The sequence below is a fragment of the Centrocercus urophasianus genome, unplaced genomic scaffold (assembly GCF_019232065.1).
Source record: "Centrocercus urophasianus isolate 14NV4802_14NV808 unplaced genomic scaffold, USGS_Curo_1.0 seq_73, whole genome shotgun sequence".
NCBI classification, from domain to species: Eukaryota; Metazoa; Chordata; class Aves; order Galliformes; family Phasianidae; genus Centrocercus; species Centrocercus urophasianus.
Genome location: NW_024885344.1, coordinates 354,151 through 372,981, shown reverse-complemented (window position 1 = coordinate 372,981; position 18,831 = coordinate 354,151). Strand labels below are relative to the sequence as shown.

General features: G+C 42.2%; 1 protein-coding gene across 7 annotated transcripts in view; it reads left to right on the top strand.

Annotated features, from left to right (window-relative positions):
* TNRC6B (trinucleotide repeat containing adaptor 6B) overlaps positions 1 to 18,831 on the top strand; it is a 127,090-nt gene that overhangs the window by 42,793 nt on the left and 65,466 nt on the right. The window contains exon 1 of one of the 7 annotated variants that reach the window (XM_042837601.1): positions 11,424 to 11,619. The exons of the other annotated variants lie outside the window; for them this stretch is intronic. Within the exon in view, the coding sequence (XP_042693535.1) occupies positions 11,615 to 11,619 (5 nt within the window). The 5' untranslated portion in view covers positions 11,424 to 11,614. Of the gene's footprint in view, positions 1 to 11,423; positions 11,620 to 18,831 lie in introns of those variants that run through there. 7 annotated transcript variants of the gene reach the window in all.

Sequence of the window (18,831 nt, the reverse complement as noted above, 5' to 3'; positions counted from 1 at the left end):
GTTTTTGCTAGCAGTGAACAAGAGCCTGTATGCCATGCTCATAAAAATCTGCACCAGCAGAGATGACCTGCTGCTTCACAGCTGCCATGAGGGCGTAACTGCTGTCTGCCGTGCAGTCCTCCTTTCCTTGGCCTGAACGGGTAGAAGTCAGAAGGCACCAAATCCAGACTATAAGGGAGGTATGGTAGGATGGTCCAGCCAAGATTGGCAGTGTGCTCTGTGGTCTTCAAACTGGTTATGGGGCCTGCTGTTGTCTTCTTTTCTGACCATGCTATGCAAGGTTGCGCTTTCCTGCTTACAGTGGTCAGAGTTTATAGTTTCTTCAGATTCCAGGAAATCCAGAAGGACCACCCCTTTTGTATCCTAAAAGAAAGTGCACACTTGTATCCTAAAAGAAAGTACACACCCTCTGAGGTCTGTATCTGGAACTATTCTTCCATGGGGAATTCATGGGTTGTTTTGACTCCTGCTCATAGTGGTGATACTATGTCTTGTCACTGGTAATGATGTGCTCTGGAAAGCTGTCACCTTCAGCCTTGTATTGGTTCAATAGGTCCTGAGAAACTTGCATACAAATGTCCTTTCTGTTCCTGTGTGAGCCTTTGTGAGACCTATCTGGTGCAAATCTTGCAGTATTTGAACATTGCCATCACTGTTCCCAGAGCACTGAAGCCAATATTCAGCTCTGTACCATCCTCTGGTAATAATCCACTGATTTGCACTTACGAGCTGATTGAGAGGCTCTTCATTTCATGGTGTAACAGCTGTTCACGGACATCCAGAACGTGGCTTGTCTTTCACATGGCCATCACCACTGCTGAAACGCATCACCTGCTGCCTTACTGTGCTTGCGTCCACTCTTTGGTCTCCATCAACATTCAGTGTCAACGAATACTGGTGGGTGTAATTTTTTCCACACAGAGGAATTCAGTGACGCACCTTTGCTTCATCCGCACTTCCATGTCAGACACCAATTGGTCAGACTGTCCCTCTGCAGCCCTCTGTCACGTGGCAGCAAAAAGGAATGGAATATTGGTGAAAAGGCCACATCACCATCATCCATCTCTGATGTCACAGGCCAACATAATAAAATAGGAGGTATTACTTTTAGAGCAGCCTTCACAGATTATATACAGGGCTTTTGGACTAGCTATTTACAACATGAGTATAACTCATTTAGATTGGAACCAACTTTCATGTAACACTATTCATTCAAAATCCTTAGTAGAAGTGAAATCTGGAACGGGCAGCACCATTTCCAGTCCTGTGAAAGATGTGAAGTTTCTGCACAGTGCCACTGTTTTATGACTATGGCTGTGCTGCAGGGAGGGCTGCTGCTAATGCTGAAATCCATGCTTCCATGAGTCTACATGGGCTGTTGAGGCTGGAAACAGCTACCTTGAAGTGTGCTTCTCCTCAGGCACTGGAGCAGTCGACTTCTCAAAAAATTTGTTGACAGCAACAAATTGCACCAGCAAAAACATTTTGAGGATCATACTTGGAATTTCAAAATAACCTCCAAATCCTAATTCAGATTATCAACTCAATTTTGTGTACGTAATTTGTGTGTCACCTCAACTTCTCTTGAAATTCGTGGCAAACAGTGCCCTTCCTTGGAAACATCAACAGTTCTGTTTAGAAGTAAAGCTCATAGCTGACTTTTCTGCATGTGGAATAAGCTCATAAGGTAAACGTAGCCTAAACCTGTGCCCCCCTTTCCCCTTCCCTCCCTAAAACATCCTTTGACATCCTAACATGCCACTGCTGAGATGTGTGCTATGTATGTAGCAACCAAACAGAGTGCTGCAGTTCTCTCAACATGCTTAAGTTCTAGTGATAATTCAGACTAGCTCTTGTATTGGCATCCGAGTAGGAGACTTCTGCCTTTGACTTTTTTATTGCTTATTTTACTTCATTCGTAATTTGGAAGGATATGGGAGGGCAGGAGACCACGGGACAAAAGCTCAGGGTAAAAACTGAATACAGCTGATCCAACTGAAACTCAGGAATACTTTCATCAGCTTCACATTATAGAAGTCCTTTTTCACTCCTTGCGATGGAGTGTTAGGACAAGTTTGCATCTCTACCTGTGTGTGTAGGGAGGAGAGCCTGAGGCTCGGAAAAACAATGCCCTTTGTTGTGCAATTGAGTGGGCAGCAGGGGATGAGACAGCAGTGAATTCTGGAGCTGTAGAGCAGCTATGTTTTACTTGTAAGACCGGCAAGTCAATAATGTTGAAAAAGCTGGCAAGTATACTGAAGTATTTTAAGTGCCAAAGGATTCATCAATTCTGTTCCACATTTTATTAGTTTAATGTTCTGATTTTTTTTTTTCATCTTTTTGTACCTAAAATTAGAGGTATTCATCCCCAAGAAAACTCTTGTCTGAATATTCTGTGCAAAAATCATTTAAATTAAGTATTTACTTCTGCAAGCTAGTCTTAAAAATGTTTGAAAATGTTTTCAAATATCATTTAATGTTTTTAAGATGCCTTGTTTCACCTACTCACTCATTTTTCTTTCAAATCTCCTACTAGGAGGTAGCAAAACATTTAGCATAGCATGTTTTATTTTGTCATGAAGAGATACCAGCTTTCCATGTACCTCATCTATAACCTCCACCATTAGCATAATGTCATTCTGCAAGCATTTTCTGAGTATGTGGAAAATTGGAAGCTACATGACTGAGGAAAAAGAAACAATTGAGATCTGGACAGAAAAACGTTAAATCCAAAGGTAAAGTTTCCACTTAGTATTCACATGTGTTTATCCTGCACTGCTGCTAGCACTGAGAGAGGAAAAGATTTGTGGACAGTATGCATTCTACGTTTGAACTGTATGATGCTGCTTTTCCTGGGATTTCATAGCGCTTTCTTCCAGATGTCTTCTGGTAAGAACAGCCTGGTTTGTTGTTTTTTCCAAGATCTGTATTTGCCCTGCGTAGGAAGCACACAAAACCTGCTTCTGAACTTACAAAAACTCTCTTGGTCAGACAAGACTGCATGTGTAGTCTTTCCAAAAGAAGAAAAAAGTGCATTTCTGTTCCAATTTTCTGATTTATAAGTATGGTATCACAGATTTCCCAGTCCATATCACATTGACACCAACAACACTATTGATTTCTCTAAGCTTCAGTTCTAGTTGTTATTTCTAGCAAAAAGAAGGGGAATTGTATTCTGATTTACCACCATCTTAAACAGCCGATTGTACTTTGAAGCAGAGAGCATTTCTGTACTGACCAAATTCCTAAAATCCCAGAGCCTCTTTATTCAGACATCACCTCCACCCCCTGTTCTCTCGTCCTTTCTAAGGACTACCTACGGGACGCCCCATTAACACGAAGTTCATTGTTCAGGCAGTCTTTCTGGTTTGGTTGCAGTGGCTGTTGCCCCTCCCTCTCCTAAGCAGACACTTCTCAGAAAGCTGCCCGAGGTAACTGCCTTCTGATGCATCATTTATATGGATGGCTGGAAATTGCTCTCTTTTCAGCTGTACATTGCTCTGAGATAGGAACTGATGAGTGGCATCTTGCACAAGAGTGAGATAAGTTGCTTCCAGGTTGATCTGTGATCCTTCTTTGTTTCAATCTCCAGCTAAAACATGTCTCAGTAGGTTTGGCTTTTTTTTCTTATTCTTAAACCGCTCTTCTCAGACAACTGCTTGTGGTGTACAAACTTGAAGCGTATGATGTCTGTGTTAAATGTCACATGGAAAAACATCCAAAAATAATTGCTAAACGCTCCATTTGTGATTTCTCTCCTACCTTTATATGGAAGACCATTTACTATGAAGTAGCTTGCTTGAGATGGGCAAGAAAAATGGTTTAAAGAAACTTGAGGACAATTTGATTTCTTGCTCATTCTCCCTACCACTGTTCCTCTTAATGTAACTGTCATAAAGAATGATAAAAATAAAACATATCCTGTAAGTGTTTAGACCAGGAAATCCCTGGAATGCATGCATAGAAGTTCATTAAACAAAACGGGTATTTTCCATTAGTAAATTGAATGTATTATTTCTGGTTAGAGTAATTTACCACTTTCTGAAAAAGAAGATACTGTCTTCTAAATTGCTTGTAAAATAGAAGCGGGGGGGGGGGTGGAAGGAATTCTGCCTTTCAGTTCCCTGTTGATGCATTGACTTATTTTATTTCATTGTTTATAGTTTGTTGTTGAACTGAACTACATGAAAGTAATAAGGCAAAAGTCTTTCTGCTTGTGGAGGCATTTATTGCTGAGGAAAAAGTGGCTTAGTATGTAAACAAGCACTGGTTTTAGCTAAAAAATTGGTGATCAGGCAAGTTGCTTGGCTTGACGCTTTCAAATCGGTGGTAAAGATGTAAAACGTGAACATCACCTCACATGATTGCATTTGACTTTATTAATGACAACTTACTGGAAATGGTCTTGGTTTAAAAAGAAATAATTATTCTTTTCAGGAGGAAAAGAATTTTATGTTCATAAAATAAAAGTTGGAATAATTTTGTATTCATTCTTTAAAATGTAGTGTAACCTGCTACAAATGCTGAATACTCAAATAATAGCAACAGACTTCAGTAATTTTCCTTGCTGTTCTTTAAGCATCGAGAATAATTCTGAGGTCTGTCTCTATGTTCTGTGTATCATTGGCATGATAGCTGTTCATGACTAGTGTAATTGTGTAGTTGGGAAAAAAGATGAGGTAGCTACACCAAGCTGCTGCCACTCATTTTCAATGAAGAGTTCACATCCTGGCCTCTTAGAGCAAGCCATTGGCATTGTAAATGTTTGTCAATTACAGTCCTGAAATGTACTTTCACACTGGATGATTGGATCTTCTGTATTTTTGTATCTACACCCAGATGAATGACTGAATATTCATTTCAAGCATATGGAGAGAGAAAAAAAAAAAAAAAAAAAAAAAGGCTAATGGATCTGTGTTACATTAGACTTTTGTATTCTCCTGTTGTTTCCTGTGGTCAGCAAATAGAGATTTTAGTGACTGTCCACTGTACTTTATAGATGATAAGCAGGATAAAAAAAATATAAACAATCTTTGCATGAACTTGGTTGCAAGTTGCTGAACCTATGTAGACCATTCAGGAAGTGACCATCCACTATTGTAAAATGCAGTGCTCCTCATAGGAGTAACGCAGATGTAGAAGATAGGGACTCACTGTACAAATGAAAGTTCTGTTCCCTGTGGTCAAGATGGTGTGAACTGAAAGCTTGTTTACAGAGGTGTTTTGGAACTCTTCAACTGCATCACACCGCTGTCATGCTGTGATCTGCTGAGCTGGTATGATTTTTCTTGCTCCTACCTTGATAGATTTGCTGAACTCTTTGCACTTAATCAACTTGGTCATGTTTAGGGCTCATGCTGGTTTGCATTGGGTTGGTGCATGCGTCTGAGTATTTGACAGCAGTAAAGCTTGTAGGATTTTCTTCAGAGGTAGCCAGCTGTTACTTCTGACATCTCAAACCAGAGGGCTGTACGTGAAGGCAGGAAAGGTATTCAGCTTGCTTGGAAAGATCAGTTTACAGATTTTTACAGAAATAAATGATTCTTTTCACTAGAAAAATGAATCAGATTGAGGAAAGCTTTTCCTATAGTAATCCCCCGAGTACGCATTTGTTTTGAATTATTATGAATATTTTTAAAAATATACTCTTCTCTTATCGTATTGTGGTTCCTTTAATGCGAACAAAGGAAAATGGGTTGGTGCCAGTTCGAACCAAGATGCCAGAAATTCCTTTGCTCAGAGGTTTCCGGGCCAGTGACTGAACTCCCCACACAAAAACTCAAAACAAGTTGGAACAATTCGTGGAGAAGTACTGATCTGTCTCACCATAAGTAAAAAAAAGTGTCTACAAAACTCAAAGTGTAGCACACCTTCCTTATAGGTATAGAAGGAAAAAAAGGAGCAGATCTGGAGTAAGACTAATGCTTTCATTCCAGGAATCTTTTGTGAGACGTCCCTTAAACATTTGTGAGAAATCTGCTCTGCACTGATAGACTAGACTGAAGTGAATAGGATGTATTGAGTTTCAGTAGAGGTATGTGTAAAGGATCCATACAAAGAGGAGGTCTTGTTGTGGTGATGTGTTTATAGATGTGAAAGTTAGATTTTTCTTTAAATATTCTGACTTTAATGCTTGCTGCTGTAACATTTAAGGCTTCTGGCCTTAAACAGAGGGGAGGGAAGCGTTTAACCAGTGAGTTTATTGCTGCTTTTGAGGTGCACACTAACAGCTATTGTTGATGGAAGGTCAGTTGAATCAATCCTCTAAAGGCATGGTAATTCCCATGTTGTAAACAACAATTAGAAAGCAACAGCTTGCTGTGTAAATGGGCATAGTGATAGTCTATAGTATTTCCCTGAACATCTGTTCATACTGAGGGAAAAAAAAGGATCATCTTTTCACTAGCGTAGATACAATTGGATAAAACTGATAAACTTTTAATATTTCACAGATATCTTGACAGTCTATATGATTTCAGAAACTGAGGGTGGAAACCCATTAGCTGAGGCTTACAATCTCCAAAATTGAGGAGCTGCCAAGATGACAATACAGGAGCAGGTTAATGAATTGCTAAAGTCTCAGAATGCTCATCTGTGCAGGTGTCCTTGCACTTTGTGGTAGTGGAGAGTATTAGCAAGGATACTTGTGTAAGTGATTCCTGCAACCTCCAAAAAAACCCAGTTGGCATTTGGAAGAGACTTGACTGAAGATTTTGAGAGCTTGTTTTGATTTGCAGTTTGCTTTCTGTGTATATAGCTTTCCAAGTAAGTTTGGAGTCTCTTGTCTAGTTTTGCTCAAGGGAGCAGGAGGAAAAAGAAACGACAATATATTTACTATTACCAGTATGGTAAACATCAGTGATTGCCTAGAAAAGAGATGGAAGTTAATTTCCTGCTAAAAGGAGGGCTTCAGAACAAAGCAAGAGATTGTATTTTCTGGCTGTCTGTTGATAGCTCATGACTGTCATCATAATACGTGTTTTGAGTTAAGTGCAGCAGATGCTATCTTTTGCCTGGGTTGGGGGTGCTGCAGGAGGTGCGGAACAATTATGGGAAGAGTCTGCATAGACTCGTGTAGTGCTGGGGCCTTGGCATCAAAGAAGTGGATGAGCAGGAAGCTGGGATTGGCGTGGTGGAGATTCAGCCATGTGTGACAGAGACTGGTAGGAAATGAGTTTTTACTTCCATTGTTCACGGAACAACTTTGTTAAAAGGAAGATAGAAGGCTTTATGCTTCTGCACTTTGGAAAGGGCATTTGAGGAGATTGAACAAGTGGAGGCATAGCGATGGATTATTCATAGCTGAACAGCAAGGGAAAGTATTGTGGCAGATTAAGGAAAAATTAGGTGGAAAAGTGGGTGTTTGCAAAATTCTCTGAATGAAGTTTTCCTTGTAAGTTATCCTTCTGTGAACACTTCATTAATGTATAGATTCAAAACTTTGTCTTGGCCTTGAAGTAATGAATAGCTCTTAGACATAATGTGCTGTGAACTTTTCGGGTCTTTCACTCTTCTTTTGTCCCTGCCAAGAAAAGAGATCTGACTTCTGCTGTGATTCCAAACCACTGCTGCAATGTAAACTCCGCATACTAAAGTTGGTCACTGCGTTCCTAAAGTGTGTTGATAAGTGCCTTTGTGTATGGGGTGCAACAAGCAGTTGTAAACTTCTCAGAAACTGTGCAAGCTTTTCCTACACTGGTCGCTTAGTCACGGTATTTTTCTACATAAAAAGAAGCTGCATTATACTTTGGCTACTATTGTTTATAAAAAAAAAAAAAAGTAAAACACCTGCCAACTCTATTTTCACAATTCTGCAGCATCAAATGTCTCACTGCTCCCTGAAGTTGGGGGAGGAGAAGAATATATAGTTTTCCTTAGGAATGAGTATTTTGTCCTTGAAGAATGCTCGGACACTTCAAAGTCTGAACTCCTACAGAGGGGAGGCCATCTCTTGAACAATGGCTTGTATGCAATTGCTCTGAAGACTTCAAAAAGAAAAGAAAAAAAGTTGATGGTTGATACAGCCAGATTTAACTACTGTCTTTGCTTTGAAAACTGGTAGGTATTTGGTACCTCTGTGTGGAGAAAATAATTAAAAAGTGATCCGAACTATTCAATATCCAGGACAGAGCAACTGGGAACTTGACACTGACATCTACAAAACTTACGAAGCAATATGCTTTGGAATCCTGATTTTTAACCTAATGTTTTCACTTGTTCTCTTGAAATAAATAAAGTGGCATATATTAAAGAACAAAAGGAATAGTTAAGAGTTGTAATTCTGTTTCTTAAATTAAGTGGTTTTCTGCTTGCTTTTTTTGTTATTAGACATACTGCAACTACATGCATATGTATCCCTACCCTCAGAGTTGCAATGTTTTTAACTACTTAGGAAAGACAACGTGACCTTTCTAAATCCCGTTAACTTGAGGAGGTGAACAAGCTGCAGTTGGTGCTTGTAAGCAGGGTAATCCAGGTCAGTTGATCTTTGGTGACCATTCTTCCTGCCTCTGTTACAACACCTACTTTCTGGGGTTGGTCTGGGGAAATCGAGCCGATGAGCTGCAGTAGGATGGAGGGCATGCAGGCCTCAGTTTACTTTGGACTTTGCCTATGGTACTCTAGGAAACAAATTGTGCACTAACAGAAAAGAGGAAAGTTGGTGAGAAGGCATTTGTGCTATGAGAAACTTGTTAATTCCTCAGTAGAAACCTCAAATATTATGTCCTCAGCTGACTTGACGTTTTCACTTCCATTACATCAGCTATGAAGAACTTAGTAGGGGAATAAATAAGTTTTAAGTTTGTCACCATGGGTAGTGTGGGCAACGCGGATGGCCCGGTGGGATGAGTGATGTAGGATGGTAAGGGTGCAGCCTTCAGAATAAGCAAGGTCGCATCAACCTGTAGGACTTCGAGCAAAAACGAAATGGCAGCCCTGCAGACAGGGAGGTTTGCATAAGAGCAGAATGATGCTGACTCCTTTTAAAACAGTGTGAAGATCTGCAGATCAGCCAGGACCTGCCCTCCTTGAGGTGACCACTAGAGAGTACAGGTGGTGTCCCAGTTCATCTGCTGGGCAGTGGAGCATCCCTGTACACATCAAGTTGAGGCCAATTTACTGTTTGGTACCCAAAGATCACCTAGAAGGTTTGTCTATATCTAGAACCAAAATGCAGTTTGATGTGAATTAAAAAACCACTCAACCACTCTCCTCCTATCTTGGCTGTAAGAGCACAGAGAATCCTTGGCTGTAAGCATTCAGCACGCATGTCTGCTCACAGTGGGTGCTGTCCTCAGAGGAGCACTGTGAAGCTTCATTCAAGTTTTTAAGATGCTTTATGATCCTCAGATAGAAGGTGCTTCGAAATGAAGTATTTGTGATCAGGCAAGTTAGTATATAACAAGAATATAACTTTTTAACACTAGCTATTAACAGAGCTGTCAGCATCAGAAAGCTTAATGGTTAGGTTTTCAAGTGCAGTTGCCATCTGAAGGGATGTGCAGGTCTCGTATATCCTTTTTTAAATTGTTTTTTATTTTATTTTTGCCATAGTCAACTTTCTGACTGTCATGCTGCTGCTTCTCCTACCACAGTTTCGGTTTGAGGAACACTGCATTTAAGAAACAAACAAAAAAGAAGCACCTTCTCTTCTGTGCTGTGAGTAGACAAGACTTAACCAGTGAGCCAGTGGGAACAGATACAGAGAGATGTGCGTAGAAGTTGCTGGCTTGGTTGAATTTTTATATTAAAAAAGGAACTTAGAAGTTGATTCCTATGGAAACAAAACATGGGTGGTTTTCACCTCATCAGTGGAACCTCCCAGCTCTTCATGAAGACAAACAAGGCAAGGTAAAACAGGCCCAGAGCCCCATTCATTTTTGACAGAACGGTAAATTGGGCAGTTTTATCCATCCTACAAAATGCTCTGTAAAATAGTTTTTGTTTCCTGCTTGCTTGCTTCTTCCTCTCACAAAGTTTTCTATTTTTAAAAGCTCTCTCTACCGAACAACAAACTTTAGAGCAATGAAGGAGAACGGCTGCTCCAAAAGTAATGCCTGCTATTTTATTTTGTTGGCCCATGACATCAGAGATGGAAGTTGGTGGTACGACAGCAGGGGTTGAACCTTTCCACCAAAATTCCATTACATTTTGTTGCCGTGTGACAGAGGGCAGCAGAGGGACAGTCTGACACAATGGTGTCTGACATGGAAGTGCAGATGAAGCAAAGGCGTGTCCCTGCCTTCCACCATGTGGAAAAAATGGCACGCAGTGTTATTTACTGACACTTGCTGAATGTTGATGGAGACCACACAGTGAGGCAGTGGGAGGTGAGTTTCAGCGGTGGTGGCAGCCGTGTGAAAGACAAGCAGTGTGGTACCCATGAAAAGCTGTTGCACCATGAAATGAAGAGCCTCTCGATCGGCTCATTTGTGCAAATCAGTGGATTACCACCAGAGAACTGTGTACAGAGCTGAATATTGGCTTCAGTGTATTCAAGGTTTGAACTTGTAGACTCAGGCCAGAGAAGACAACCACCTTTCTCTGACAACCCTTCTCTTGCCCTGTACACCCTCAGTCTTGACCTGACTGCCCTGCCACACCCACAGCATAGTCCTAATTTGGAGCCTTCTGCCTTCAGTCTGTTCAGGCTGAGGAAAGTGGGTCTGCGTGGGGAAATGTTTCCTAGTAATGACTGTCATAGCAGCTGTGAGGCAGTGGGTCAGCTTTGCTGGTGCAGATTTAAGAGTATGGTATGCAGGCTCTCGTTTGTTGCTGGTGAAAATGCGCAGCTAATAGGTGGTATGTTGAGAAATAATGAATAGCTGAGAATTTTCTCTAGGAAAATAGTGTCGTTGTGCTCTTTGTATTTGTTCTAATTTTCAAGGAAGTAAATAGGAGGCATTACTTTCAGAACAACGTATGTACTTAACTTGATAGTAGCAACTCAGCTGAGCGCTGATTGCTTGGCGACTTCCCGGCACCATCAGCTCCTGAACGGAGAACTTCCATGCCTTGAGAACAAGGAGCTGCCGTACCACAGTGAGCTTGAGAAAATTTCTGTCCCAGTAGCACAACTTGGTTTTGGGGGGAAGCGAAATTACCCGTAGCTTAGTGCGTGCTCCCGTCCACAGCGTGCCCACACACACGTAGCGCCTGCGGCTGCAGCGCTTGATGCAGTTTTTCAGAAGGCAGCAACAGCGGAGCGCTTCCCGAGCCGCCGTCAGCCGCCTCCCCGGTCGAGGCTCCAGCGCGGGGCCGACTCAGGCACGCGTTAGCTGTCGGGCGCGCTCTGTGCGCGGCCCCTTTAAGGCGGCGCGGGGTCGGGCCCCGCCGCGTGATTGACAGGTCGGCGGCATCACGTGACCGGGCTCTATTTGAAGGTCACAAAAAGCTGCTTCCTTTAGAGAGAGGGAGAGCGAGGGAGGGAGCGGGAGAGCGAGCGAGGGAGGGAGCTCACGCCAAAATGGCCGACGGAGTCTCTGCTGGCTTCTGAACATTTGAAATTGAAAAAAAAACAAACGCGAAATCGTTTCGGGATTTTTTTTTTTGTTTCATTTCCATTTCTACCTTGTATGCCTCAACTCGCTGGATTTAAGCACTGCTGCACTTTATGAGGTTAGTGGCGCCCTTATATTTTATTACTACGATGATTTTTAAAAAAATTTTATTATTTTTTTTTAATTACCCATTCGTCGGTTTTAAAGAGCCAGACCCGGCCGTGCCCGGCGCTGCTCCGCGGGTGTCTCGGCGCGGTGCGGGGCTCCGGCAGCGCCCGCGGAGCGCTTCGGAAAGATGGCTCTGTGCGAGTGCGGCTTTGGGGGCGATTCGTCACGTAAAGCACCTGGGCGGATGGCTGCGGCTCCTCCGCCTTCCCCGAGCCGCCCGGCTACCGGATCGTACAGAAAATCTCGTTCTATTTAAATGGAGGCTCCCGAAACAGCCGTTTCTTCCCCGCAGCACCCCGAGCTCTTCAATCTGCTGCAAAAATTTGCATACACGGAGTCGGGTTTGCATTCTTCCTGCCGCCGGCTCCGGCGGGGACGGATGGGGAAACGCTCGCCGCACGCCTGCCCTCCTCGGGAGGGGACGCGGGGAGAAGCGCCGCGGCGTGTGCTGTCCTATCGGGGCTCGGCGCGGCCCCGGGCTGCCCTGCCGTCCATTCCCTCCCTTCCCCTCCCCTCCCCCGCGGCGGGTGAAGCGCGGTGCTGAGCGGAGCGGCGCTGCCCGGCGGCTCCAGGGCCCCCTCCGCGGGCTCGGAGCGGGGCGGGCGCGCTGGCGGCTGCAGGGCGCTGCTGATGTCTGCCGCTCTTCGTAGTGTAAGCGTTCCATGTTCTGTTGGTAAATACAGGGGAAAAGCGGCGTTTTCTCGCCTTCCCCCCGCCCGCTCTCGTACTAGCGATTTAAAGGCAAGTTATTTTTGCATCTCCCTCCAGAAGCGAGCAGAAAATTAAAGGGAAATAGCTGAAGCTCGCTGTGCACAGGCACCTCCCCCTGCATTGTCGGAGTGTGATGTAATGCTCCTTCTGCGAGGTTAAATGAAAAAATCTCTCGGTGGCGGTGTGCGTTCTTCATCTCCTCCTGGTAGGTCCTCTAGTGCTTTTTGCATTGGATGTTGAAGCAGCAAACGATGATGATAATAAAAGAATCTGCTCTCAGATTTTCTGTGTGCATCGATTGTGATTGGCAGGTCAACTTTATAGATCCACAAGATGGATTGTTTAACGTTTCTTTGTGGCCTTATATCCGCACGGCTGAATCCAAATGGTGGAAACACATTTGTCTTCATTGTAGTCTCGTAGTATAGATCAGATTTCCCCCTCCTCCTTGGCTAGAAGATATTTTAAATAATCCTACAGTATATCAGTTTTTTTTCTTGGAAATTAAAAGGTGTTTTCTTTTCAGTTAAGGTGAGCCTATTGAAAAGAACACTCAAATTTTGGCCTTAAAAAGTTTAGAGGTAACATATTACCTAGTTCCTATATAAGATAACGTGCTTTCTTCTTGTTTAGGATTAATGATCTTAATGGAATCTACTCTCACGTTGGTAGCTTGTAGCTGAGTGGGAGAACGCTGTAGACACCCTGTGTCTTTGGCCTGGTGCAGCCTGGTGGCTGAACCTGCTTTTGTTATTCAGAGCTGCCCTGGGCTTAGTGGAGCCCTCATGTAGCCAGAACATGCTGACTGTACCTGTTGCTTGGCAAACTTCAGGTGTACAGTTAGCAAACACAATGTTACAGATAGGATTCCCAGGTTTGTCACTCAGTTGACCAAATCATCAGATACGTAGTTCTAGTGGTACTGGCCATAGCTTAGAATGGTAGAACTGTGAGGCAGGTGAGCTTTATCCTGGACCAGCAGCGCTGTGGGATGCGGCCTTCTCAGGATCTCTGCTTGGGGAAAGTCCTCACCTTTTTTTGGCCGTCCTGCATTACTCTCTGCGGTCAGATCATGTAAATGCTAATGTATCTCAATGGTATGGAAATGGGTTATGGGATATTCTCTAATACCTGCAGCTGTTCATAACTATAGAAGCTGTCATGGATGCTTAATATAATATTGTAAAGCAGTCACTGAAAATAGTAGAAGCAATTCCAGTATGTAGTCTCTGTCTTTTGAGTAGTTTTCTGAGATGATCTTTCCTATTCAGAATTACCAATTAAAATAGTTTGTCATCCGAGTATCTTTGAGTTAGCGTAAGTTCATGAGGGGTGTATAAGGACTCTGCAGCCCATAGAACGATGGGGTTTTAAAAAAGTGAGTCTGGACCATTCTCAGTGCTGTGCGTTCAGTATGCCCCTGTGGTACGAAGGGAACAAAACACGGGTTTGGTCCATTTCGAAGGACCTGGCACAAGTTACAAATCCTAGATCAGAATTGGAGCGTTACAGTGGCGTTGTGTCGGGGAGCACGAGCCCTTCTGCTTCATTCAGGTTACAGCAATGGCAGTAGCTTTGGAAGTGTATTTTATTGTTCTGTTTGCATTTCTCTGACAATTGTTATTGGTGTCTGCAGGAATCGTTCTGTTTTCCAAGACAGGCTGTTTCAGTAGACTAAAAATTGTTGCAATTCCGTAGTCAGCAGAGACCCTGGAGTTTTGTGCTCTACGTTTTGGAGATAATTGACAAGAAAGGCCTTATTGTCATTGAGCAACAATATACAGGAGTCTGCAGCTGGAATTTAAAAAAAAAATAAAATCAGGTAAAACAAGTGTGTGTGAAAAATGTGTTCTTGCTTTTTTCAGCATTTTTTTTTTTTTTTTCTTTTTTTTTTTTTTTTTTTAAATCCTTTTTACCTCCACTGGGAAAGAGGGAAAAGAAAATCTCTTTTATTTTCTCTTGCAAGTTTCTCTTTTAAACTTCAGAAGGTCATGCAGTCTGTGCTGCTGGTCTCAGCTAAAAACCTTTTGAGACTTTTGTCTTTGATTTATTAATAGATGGCTTTGTAGAGTAGAAAGCATCCATGTTTACAAGTGAAGAAAAAATTTGCTGTGTGAGTTCGTATACTGTTGGAAGAATATTTGTCCCTTTCCCATTCCCTTGGAAGATTTTGTTGTCGCTCACACCTTGAAGCAGAACTCCTTAGTTTTGGTCATCATAGAACTACTTTGCTTTTGCTGACGTGGATGGAAGGCATTGCCTTGGTGTTGTCTTTGCTTCGGCTAGTAGGTGTGTTGTGACTGAGAAGCACGAGGGTCTTTTTGTTTTGCTGTGGTTGTGTTTGTTTGCGGGAACTGATTAAGAAGAAACGTGCCTCTTTCTGAAGGGCTGCTTCAGTAGAAGTCCTGGGCTCCTGTTTAAAGAGCTCAAAATGTGAGACAGGGGAATAAGACATGGGAAGTTCAGCTCTGAAAAGCTGTTTCAGTTTTGTACCAAGGGGATCAGGTGTGGATATCTGAGTTCCAGTTCTGTAACCTTTCAGAAAGTCTGATAGAGGGTGATGTGTAACAACAGGGCAGCAGTAAGTTGGGTGGTCACTTAGGGGAAGTTTGCTGAGGAAGGTGGTTAGGTTGTAAGTGGCTAAACTTTAAATATTTGGCTGTAATTGTTGCTGCAGAATTAATTTGTTACACAGATCTGAACTTTAGGTGAATATGAAGACATTGATTCTCAAAGCACGGCAACTTCAGTATTAACTTCAGGAAAAAGCAAGTCTCGTTACTAACACATCACTGGAATTTAGATTACAGACCCATTTCAAATCACAGATTGGCCCATATTGGAAGGGACCTCAAGGATCCTGAATCTCCAGCCCCCTGCCACATGCAGGGCCACCAACCTCCCCATTTCATACTAGACCAGGCTGCCCAGGGCCCCATCCGGTCTGGCCTTGAGCGTCCCTTCCAGGGACGGGGCATCCACAACCTCTCTGGGCAGCCTGTTCACATCAGTGTCAGACTGTCTAAAGTGAGGTGTCAAGGTAAGACTTGGCCAGTTCAGCATAAAGGGCGAATGTGGAGGTGTCACAGAGATGAAAAATGCTGTATGACCAAGGTATTTCCATGTTGTTGTAGTGGTGGTACCATAAGTGCTTTGAAGGGCACGTGAGAAATGGTGCCTTCCTCTGTCTGTGGTGAGCACCAGCTCTGGAGCTGTGCATCCAGCACGTCTCACTGCTGAAATTCTTTCACGTTTGTGAATCTGTTTCTAAGCCAAGGCAGCAAGGTTTGTTTTTTGTAGAGACAAAGCATTATATTTTTGGAGCACTGCGTATGCAAAGTGTGGGTTTTTTATAGATAGTGCCATCCACACACTTGTGAAGTGAGTTCCTAAAGCTTTATGGGTATTGTCAATGTAACGGATGTTTTCCTTTTTTTTTTATATATTGTGTGCTGGGTTATAGTTTAGGGCTGAAATGCTCTGGTGTTACTGTAGTTATGTACTTGTTATTTCAGAGAAGTCATGGAAGAGCTGGCTGATCTGGTATTGGGATGTTACGTTATGGGCAAACCTCGATTCTCCTTCAGAGTGTTTTAGTTTCAGAACCACATTTATTTAGGCAGTTTGGTTGTGTAGGAAAACATAAAACAGGATATAAACCCTGGTGTTATCTCAGGGATGCAAGAGAAGATGCATTAGTAGAACAGGTGATATTTAGAGGCAGAGCAATGCAAGACGTAACACAATATGGAAAAATGTGTGCTGATACACCTGTGGAGGAAATACGGAGGGGAGCCCTGTTAATGGCCATAGCTGAGTATTGTTTTAGTGCTACAACTTGTCTGAGTTCAATGAAATGAATGTTTGTTTATGTTCAGGAAAGAGAATGATGTAGAAGTGCTTAGCTGTCTCCAGGTGGAAAAATGCCACTGAAGCATAAAGCTTGTGTATCCATTCAAATTTATGTTAGATGGGACTTCTGTAGTAACATCTAGGTTTGGAGCTTAGAGCAGCAACAAAACCAAAACAAAACATCAAGATACAACTGTATTTTATTTCATGCCAGCAGAAGGATGCTTCTCGTTAGGGTGGTACCTTTGCAGGGCTTCACAGCAGCATGAACAGTAGCTGAGGTTTGATGCATCTTCAGGTAGTTCAGGTAAGAGCAGCACAGCATGGCAGAAGAAGGTAGTCTAGAAAATGCAAAAAAAACTCAAGTATTTTCTGTTATTTTTCCACTGGCACTTTCATGCCTTGAGGATGAAACAGCAGAATCTGAAAACCAAATGGAGATTGAGGAGAAGATTGTCTTCATTTCTGAACCAGAGAAGGGTGGTTGTTTTATGTTGTTTTTTTTTTTTTAACAGAACAATGGAAAAATCACTTCTAGCATTCTCACTTTTTTTTTCTTTCTTTAAACACAGCATTTGTTAGCACAGAATGATCATAAGCTACTGTCCATCTGTGATTTCACAGTGGTGGTTTGCCCACAGCCTCTGTATGCACAAGTGTCTGCGTGACCAGCTGCAAGGAGGCTGCTGGAAGTGAGTCCTTAAAGCATATTCACACAGTAGCCTTTGTAGATACTGAACTTTTTAGGCTAGCTGACCTATATAAAAGCAGGAACGGTTAGATATGTATTCTCTTAATGCCACTTAACCAATAATTAGGCTTCAGTTCACTTGTCCCATTTTATATGTGTGGCAGATACACACAAATGTGTCGTCATCATCATTCAATCTGTATTTGGGAACTTAACTATGCCTGAGCCATCCAGTTCTTCAGGACGTGGTGTTCTACATCACTTAAACCTCCCTTAAAGTCTCTCTTCTGGGTTTCCTCCCTTTTACTGGTTTGAATTTTACTATTTGTAGTGAAAGACATTGCAGCATTCAAGCATAGCTGTGTTAGCGTTCTTGCTGGAGCTTCATTATTAGCACTTAAAAAAGCACGTAACTTCAGTTACATAATCATTCTGATTTGGGGCCCACTGTAGAACACGTTACATTCTGAATTTATACCCTAGACATATTTGTCTACAAAACAGCTTGCTTTGGCAAGAGGAAGAACTACTAGTGAGAACTTAATCAAAGAAAGTGAGACTGATGTATTTTCATGCATTGCTTTGCCAGCTAGATAAACAGTGGGCTTATGCTCAGTTTTCTGCTCTGAACAATTCACAGGGATAATAGTTCATCTAATCACAACACAGAGACGAATGTTGGTATTTTATTGTGTGGAAATTCTGATCTGGTTGTTCTTGCTGGATTGTTTCCAGGCTTTTCTGCCTCTTGCTGAAGAGAGTTTGAGGTTGGTAAATGTGACATGGGGGGGGAGGGGAACCAGGGCCAAGGAGCAAAAGGAGTCAGAATGTAACTGTCATCCTTGGCTGACTCTTTCATGTGTGCTTCAAGGATTGGTCATCCCATGAAGCAGAGAGGGTCGTTAGGCTCTTTGATCCTCATACGAATTTTGAGATGGTACAAACCTTTTCTTGCCTATACTTGTGTATTGTTAGTTGCCCACTGCTTTATTAAAAAGAGATTTTACAGTAAATATTTAATAAATAAAGCTAGTTAAACACAGTGGCAGTAGATAGAGGATCTTCTATTTAGGTTACATATATGTCATGGTTCTCTTTTTCTTTGTGGGTATGATGACAAGTTGATGAGGATTGGTTGGAATCTGAATGCTGATCAAGTTCAAACTGTTTTTGAGCATAGTTGGTTAACCTGAATTAAAACCCCAAAAGCTTCTTTAAAAGAACTTCTGTATCTCCAGCTGGTGCATTCTTATTATAGAAGTTGACTGAAGCAACTAATGTTAATTGTGAATTAAATATACTTATGTTACAAAGTCACATTTTCCATTCTTTTTCAGGTTATATTCAGGTAGTATCATGATACATCTTAACCAGACCAAATGATGCAGAGGGACAATGTGGACAAGGCATTAGGGTTATTTCTGTTTGGTTTGGTTTTTACCTGTGTCTTGTAATCCTATTCAGGGCAGATCTAGATTACCCTGGCAACAGTGCTTGTTAACCAGTGTAAAAGGCTTGCTGTTGTATTCGTGTTTGCTCCATCTGATGGAAACAGGTGGATGGTAGTGTGGTGGAGGAAGCAGAAAACAAAATCTTATTTGGGTAAAGATTTAATCTTGCTAATAATTGTGCATCCGTGCTACTTCAGGATGGTGTTTCTTCAATTTTGCAGGCTCTAATCGGCAAATATATTTTGAAAGGCACTGTGATAGAGCAGTAAAATGTTAGTAAATGACCTGGAACGGGAGAATTGTAAATTCTGTAGCGGGTAATGTTTCACAGCTTTGAACCATTTTTGTCCTCCTTGAACACATGCTGTCTGAATTTGCATTTTACCCCCTCCTTTTTGCATGGGAGCTATTCTGGAACGGTTGTTTTTGATGAAGTCTGTTTTTGTCTCAAAATAAA